Genomic DNA, 6,673 nt, shown 5'->3' on the forward strand with positions numbered 1-6,673 from the left:
CTTCTCTTAAAGACGCTTGGTTTGCTTTTTATATTTTTTTAAAATTTCTTGATGATGTGCCTGAGTATGGACTTTTTTTTCTTCGTACATTTGCTGGAAACTAGTGGGCACTTTTGTTTATTTTTGGCTTAGCTAGGTCTTTGTAGCTGTGTGGGCTTTTTCTCTAGTGGCGGCGAGCAGGGAAGACTAGTTGCAATGCGAGGGCTTCTCGTCACAGCGGCTTTTCTTATTGTGGAGCATGGGCTCAAATGTGCACAAGCTCCAGCAGCTGCAGCTCATGGGCTCTAGAGCACAGCTCCAGTAGTTGTGGCACACGGGCTTGGTAGCCCCACAGCATGTGGGATCTTCCTGGACAAGGAATCAAATCTGTGTCTTCTATATGGACAGGCAGATTCTTTACCACTGAGCCATCAGGGAAGCCCAAGTTGGTTTGAGTCAAAAACTATTATAGGTTCTGACACCATCCCCAATCTTACACTTTACAGTAACTTCTTCCGATTCTCAGGCTCGTAGGTCAATCTAAAGAAATCTAGCTGTAAAAGGTTTTTAAATGCACCTCTAACTCCTTTCTGACTACTCTCCTCAAACGGAGGCCAGGTGTTGAGACCATGAGCTCAAAAAGAATCATGAAAGGAATGACTGTCCTCTCTGATGGCTCTTAGCTCCTGAACTAGACTTTTTTGAGGAACTGCCAGACTTGCATTTATATTCTGTGAGATACCACCATATCACCACAAGACTTCAGATGAATTCTGTCAATTCTGCAGGTACAAGAAGACACCCCAAACCATAAAGAAACCCAACCTCCTAGCTCCTCTCAGTTGAGTATGGAGCACCACCTGGGATGATTAGCATCTCAGTGAAGCCTCAAAAAGTTAGGGTTGTTCATTTATTAATCCAATTCAACAAATATTTATTGGGTACCTACCTTGTACCAGCTTTTAAACAGACTACAGTTTAAGAATTCCCTAAATAGGTCAAAAATAGCATGCACTGACTCCATCAGAATTCCAGATGTGTATCCTGGAGCTCCAGTTTCTGGAGAAACCACAGTTAACTGCTGGCTGCTTTTGCTCCGGCTAGAGGAGTCCATGGACCCCTGGACAGGATGGAAAGTTCCACAAGGTGAGCACCTTCCAGTAAGTCTTGCCCCACAACCCACAGGGTTGAGTCTCCCCATGAAGGACTGAGTGCATAAGGCTGGTCGTATCTAATTCCATAACCTTCAGCTACGGTCAGGCCTTGGGCAGGTAAAGTATGAACACCTTCTGTCAACCCTGAATCCTTAAGTCTCCCCAAGCTCCTGAGTTCTCCAAGACCCTTGTCCAGAGCATGTTTGTCAGGAAGATTTATTAATATTAACCAGAGAATTTGCAATGGAGGAGTGGCTGTGGGGAGAGAGGGCAAAGAGGCTCTGCGGTGTCTCCACTGCCGTGTACACCACAGTATCAGCAACTCTCTGGTGGGCTAATTCACCTAGCTGACCACAGCACCCTGGGAGAGGTCTGTATTCGGAAGGAATAGAGCCCAGTGGACACGCCACACTTTCCCTAGTCACCTTCCCCACCAGCTGACCCCTTTGCGAAAATGGCAAAGCTTCACGGTTCAGAGCCAGCTTGACCAGGTGCTTAAACGCTGAGTGCTTTCTCACCTATAAAGAAGTAACAAAAGCAGTACCTATCCCCTTGGGGTTGATGTGAGGATTAAATGAGCTAATGGCATGTGGTGAGCTTTAGAAAAGTGTTAGCTATGATCTTAGGGCAGCTGTGGGAGAACAGAGTCCTAGGACCATGACATCCTACTCAGCGCCACCCCCCACCCAACCCTCCACTCCCCCCAACCCCGCCGCGGAATCCCAGGCTTGGCGCTGGAGCTGGGAATCCTGTGGAAGAAGGGAGAGAGACCAGCGGTAGGAGGTGGCTGTGGGTTCCTGGAGGGTGAGGATACCCAGCGACAACTGGACCTGACCTGACACCTTAGGAACAGCACTAGTTTCTGTTCTGCACCCTGCTCTGTGCCCTTCCCCGCCCTCGGGGCGGGACTGTAGAGGCATCAATTAAAGAAGGAAGTGGTTCGGGCAGAGAGATCAACCCGGCGAAGCGGGAAGCGGAACCGTGAAGGAGCCTGGAGATTGACCCCTCTCCCAGCCCTCAACTCCTCTTTCATCCATCCGTGGGGGCTCGCAACTTCCAGAAGCTTCTCTCATCTTCCAGCCTGATGTCTGGCTCTACGTTATGGTGAGTGGAGAGTGAGATATGGATGCGCCTCGTGCCAAGACCAGGGCACAGTGGGTCACACGGGAGGGGCTGGGGCTCGAACTAACAGCGCTGAGCCGAGTCACGGAGGTGGCGGTGGCGGGGGGTGGGGTGGGGGGGCGGTTAGAGGGGTGGGGATGGGAGGGGAGCAGGGAGGCCTTGGGCCCACGGCCGGCTGGTTACGTGGCCCCCTCTCTCAGGCCCAGCGGTGCCTCAGCCCCGCTGGTGCCCATCGAGGAACTGGAGAACCCGGAGTTAATAGGCAAGGGCGGATTTGGCTCTGTCTTCCGGGCACATCACAGGAGTTGGGGCGTAGAAGTGGCGGTCAAGATCGTGAACTCGTGAGTGACCCGAGGTGGGGGTCTGGTCCGGGAGGCTGGGCCGGGGAGGAGGGGCCGCTGTGCCGCGGGGCGGGGCCTGAGGGCGGCGGGAAGGATCTCTCAGGCTCAGAGCTGACGGCACCCCTCTCCTGAGGGCAGGAGGGCCATATCCAGGGAGGTGAAGGCCATGTCCAGTCTGCGTAACACGAATGTGCTGCCCCTGCTGGGGGTCACCGAGAAGCTGGTGTGGGAGTACGTGTCTGGGCCGGCTCTGGTGACTCCATTCATGGAGAACGGCTCCCTGGCGGTGCTGCTACAGCCCCGTTGCCCTCGGCCCTGGCCGCTCCTCTGCCAGCTGCTGCAGGAGCTGGTGCTCGGGATGTGCTACCTGCACAGCCAGAACCCAGTGCTTCTCCACCGGGACCTCAAGCCCTCCAACGTCCTACTAGACTCAGAGCTGCACGCCAAGGTCAGCCCATCCCTCACCCAGCCCATCTTCTGGACCAAGTCCTGCCCCAGAGCTGCTCAACCCCATCCGCGGGACATAGGACCCGCATCTGCTGCAGCCCTGTCTCCTGAATACCCTCAGCATCTCCCTCTGGACACAGGGCTGCCCAGGTGTCAAGGCCCAGCCTGGAGCTCTGGCCCCTGCCACACCAGGTGATAGAGGCCTTGACCAACGTGGTCAGGTCCACAGGTCCACCCCACCGGGCCCTCCAAAGATCCGTGGCTGATCTAGCCCAGGAGACTCAGACCTCAACCCAGTGCCATGGAGAGGGGACCCAGACCTCCAACCAGAGGCCCACTGGTCCTACCCTTCCCCTAACCCTCCATACTGTCTTTACAAGGCTGGGCCTGCACTTTTGGGGGGAGGGGGGTAAGAAAAGCATTCTGGGAGTTTCTTGGACCTGCCCATTCCCTATCTCCCCCTATTTATCTCCCTTTTCTTCCATCCCCTATCTCCTCGTTCTTATCTCCCTTTTGCAGGTGGCAGATTTTGGCCTGTCCACATTTCAGGGAGGCTCACAGTCAGGGGCAGGATCTGGGGAGTCAGGGTGCACCCCAGCCTACTTGGCCCCAGAACTGTTGGCTAATATAAACCAGAAAGCCTCCAGGGCCAGTGATGTCTACAGGTAAGGCACCCACTCCAAACATATATCCAAACATATATCCCCAATTTCTACACCTGTCTGGATCCTTCGAAGGGATGCTGTATGAAAAGGGATCTTGCCAGCAGTTGGGTCAGGCCTCAGCTTTGTGTCTACTGCAGCTTTGGGATCCTAACGTGGGCAGTGCTAGCCGGAAGAGAAGCTGAGAGTAAGACAGACTCTGGGATCCTTCACCTCAGGTGCCCCCCTCCCCTAAGCCCCCAGTCTCCCAATCTCCAAGCCCTCCTCCTCCTCCAGTTTACCTGCTCAGACTGCCCGACTCCCTCCTCACATCTCCTGCACTCCCCACCCCTTTCCATGATGGGGTAGACTTCATACTCTGAATGCCTTCTCTTCACACCCCCACCCCCACCCTATTAGTGCCCCAGACATCATTGGTGCGGGAAGCAGTGTGTGAGAGGCAGATCCGGCCCCCACTGACTGAGCTGCCCCCGTCTGGGCCTGAGACTCCCGGCTTGGAAGAACTGACAGATTTGATGCAGAAGTGCTGGAGCCATGAGCCCCAGAAGAGGCCTTCCTTCCAAGGTGTGCTGGCCATCCAGCTGGCAGTCGAGATAGGCCTGAATTTGTCAGCAGGGGCTTTTCCCCCGGAAAAGAAATTTTGTTCACCTGCCACCCACTCTGCCTTCTCTCTAGAATGCCGAATAAACACCAAGAAAGCCCTTGATCTGGTAAATAAAGGAGATGTGTCTGGGAGAAAGATGAATGCTGCAGTCTTCATGGTGAGTGCTCAACACCCCCATCCAGGAGCTGGGCAGGATGGCACAACGTGGCTCCCTTGGCCACTCAATGACCCCACTGACCACCATTCTCTAAGCTTTGACTATGGTCCCCCCTCTCTTCACCCCATCCCTGAGTTCCCAGGCAACAGACATGGACCCAACTCCCTTGGGTTTACTCCTGCTCTCCCACCTCCATGCCCAGCCAGCTCCCCATCCTTACAGGTGAAGGAGTTCCTTTCTGAGCACAGGGGCAGCAACAGCCCAGGCCTGGAAAGGACAGAAATAGACAGTCCTAGGGAAACCACAGGAAGCCATGACTCCTTGGTCTCTGAAATGATGAACCTGAATCTCGAGGGGTGCCCCAGCTCTGTTCCTGAAAAATGTACAAACCTTCTTGAGAGCATCGGGGTCCAGAGAGAGCAGGTTCCACCTGCCTGGACAGCAGAGACATCTTCAGATTCAACAGCCCGACCTCCTCAGACTCCAGAGACTTTACCTTTCAGAACCCAGAATCCCTGCCCCACCTCTGCTTGGACCCCAGGTCCTGGACCCCAAGGGAGTCAGGTGAGACACTGGCAGGACTACAGGATGCGCTGGGACTCCTGTGAATCCTGTCCGCTTGCCAGGGGACACTTGGGGCTGAGGGTGTCTGCCATAAGGGAATAGGCCCCAAGACAGGGAGCCTGAGAGCCTGTGTTGTTTGTAGGGGGCTGAGAGATGTGACACCAACTGGCATCCCAGAGGGCTGGCACCAAATCTGGTACCAGGTACCCACTCTCCACTCCTTCCTTTCCCTGCTTAATTCTTCTACTAGCTTCTTCCTCAAGACCAAATACAGATCCCAGGTACTTGGGGAGGGGGAATGAGAAAGGGCTAGAGCCCACCTACCCCAGCCTTCTCATTTTGTAAATGAAGAAACTGACAGCCACGGAGGTCACACAGCAAAGCCAACCTGGCTCCTGAGCATTTGGACTTGCCCCAACACCAGCTCTGTGAACCTCTAAATTCCATTCCACTGTCGCTGTGTTGGTCCAGAGGGTCACCCATCAGAAAAGACCCAAATATCATCAATCCAATGGACTTGAGTTTGAGCAGACTCCCAGAAATAGTGAAAGACAGGGAAGCCTGGCGTAATGCAGTCCATGGGGTCACAAAGAGTCGGCCACGACTGAGTGATTGAACAACATCAGAGTCTCAGATGTTAGTTGCCACTCCTCTTTAGCTTCTGCAAACCCAATTCTGAAGGTGCAGCGTGAAGGGAAAGGCTGAAGACAGTCCGAGACCCCACACTTGCATTTCCCCAGGGTGAACACGAGGTGTCGCTGCCCCTCCATCCTGCTGCTCCTCCTTACTATAAATCTCCAGCCACTTAATCCTCCCAACATCCTCACTCTTTCTCTTAAAGGGCCATGGTTTCCTACCATCTTTAACTGCCAAGGAGTACAGATTGGAAACAACAACCGCCTGATTATACAAGGAGGAACTGCCTTATCCACGAAGGGCGTGGCACCTGGGGGCGTGGATAGGGGCCCTCAGTGCAGCCCTCAAGGAAGAAGTTCAAAAGAAGGACCGCAAGAACCTGAAGCCTGGAGTGGGCCATAGGACTGGTATCATAATAGCAAGAATTGAAGCAGCTTCTCAACTGCCTCCTGGACTTGAGGCTGCTAGCCTAGACTTTCTCTGAGGGCCATCAAGCCTTCACCTGAATTGTCTTTGTGGCCCCAGGAGACAATAAATGTGGAATTTTAACCAAAGCACCATGAAGGAGGCTAAAGCTTCAGCCAGGGGCAGGAAGAGACATGGATGAGAGATGGGGGAGCTGACATCGAGGGAATGGGAGGCACTGTGGTTTCTCTGTGTGGCCAGAGTGGGATGCTGAGGGTTGTGGGTGGGCAATGTTGTGGCACACAAGGTCAGGGCCGTGTTGGCGGTGGGGGCAGGAAGGAATCCTGGCTCCTGGGGCAGCTCTAATCTCAGGGCAGAGCACTTCCTGTAGAGCAGGCAAGACCCCACCCTAAACCAAACCCTGAGGATACAGGCTAAGGTCCTGCCACCACCTTTTCTTCTGAGCTGTAGACACTTGGCAGTGGAGTCCTGGGGAGGGCGCTCTCCCTGGGAATTCTCAGACCCCAGCACATCTTTGCCCTGCATGATGCCCCTAGGCTCTCTCATAGGTCAGCCCCCATACTACCACCTCCCTCCCCCAC

At 54.3% G+C, this 6,673-nt stretch overlaps 1 protein-coding gene across 4 annotated transcripts; it reads left to right on the top strand.

Annotated features, from left to right (window-relative positions):
* The first annotated feature begins 1,931 nt into the window (after positions 1 to 1,931).
* RIPK3 (receptor interacting serine/threonine kinase 3) lies at positions 1,932 to 6,220 on the top strand. 4 transcript variants are annotated; one of them, XM_019968263.2, is made up of 10 exons: positions 2,049 to 2,237; positions 2,456 to 2,596; positions 2,735 to 3,044; positions 3,563 to 3,708; positions 3,846 to 3,892; positions 4,105 to 4,269; positions 4,381 to 4,466; positions 4,689 to 5,030; positions 5,173 to 5,233; positions 5,872 to 6,220. In XM_019968263.2, exons 1-10 carry the CDS (start codon positions 2,218 to 2,220, stop codon positions 6,066 to 6,068), a joined length of 1,515 nt encoding a protein of 504 aa, XP_019823822.1. In that variant the 5' UTR covers positions 2,049 to 2,217; the 3' UTR covers positions 6,069 to 6,220. The 4 variants fall into 4 exon arrangements, with proteins under 4 accessions (XP_019823821.2, XP_070653172.1, XP_019823820.2 ...); XM_019968261.2 differs by having other exon boundaries at positions 2,036 to 2,237; positions 4,381 to 5,030; XM_019968262.2 differs by lacking the exon at positions 5,173 to 5,233 and having other exon boundaries at positions 1,932 to 2,237; positions 4,381 to 5,030.
* Positions 6,221 to 6,673: the final 453 nt, after the last annotated feature.

Source organism: Bos indicus, chromosome 10 (genome assembly GCF_029378745.1).
Source record: "Bos indicus isolate NIAB-ARS_2022 breed Sahiwal x Tharparkar chromosome 10, NIAB-ARS_B.indTharparkar_mat_pri_1.0, whole genome shotgun sequence".
Taxonomy (NCBI): domain Eukaryota; kingdom Metazoa; phylum Chordata; class Mammalia; order Artiodactyla; family Bovidae; genus Bos; species Bos indicus.

Coding starts and splice junctions, on each gene's coding strand:
- RIPK3 (XM_019968261.2), top strand. CDS start 2,218: ATGTCTGGCTCTACGTTATG. Junction 3,893..4,104: donor AGCCGGAAGAGAAGCTGAGA/GTAAGACAGACT, acceptor CCACCCTATTAG/TGCCCCAGACATCATTGGTG. Junction 5,031..5,172: donor CTGGACCCCAAGGGAGTCAG/GTGAGACACTGG, acceptor TGTTGTTTGTAG/GGGGCTGAGAGATGTGACAC.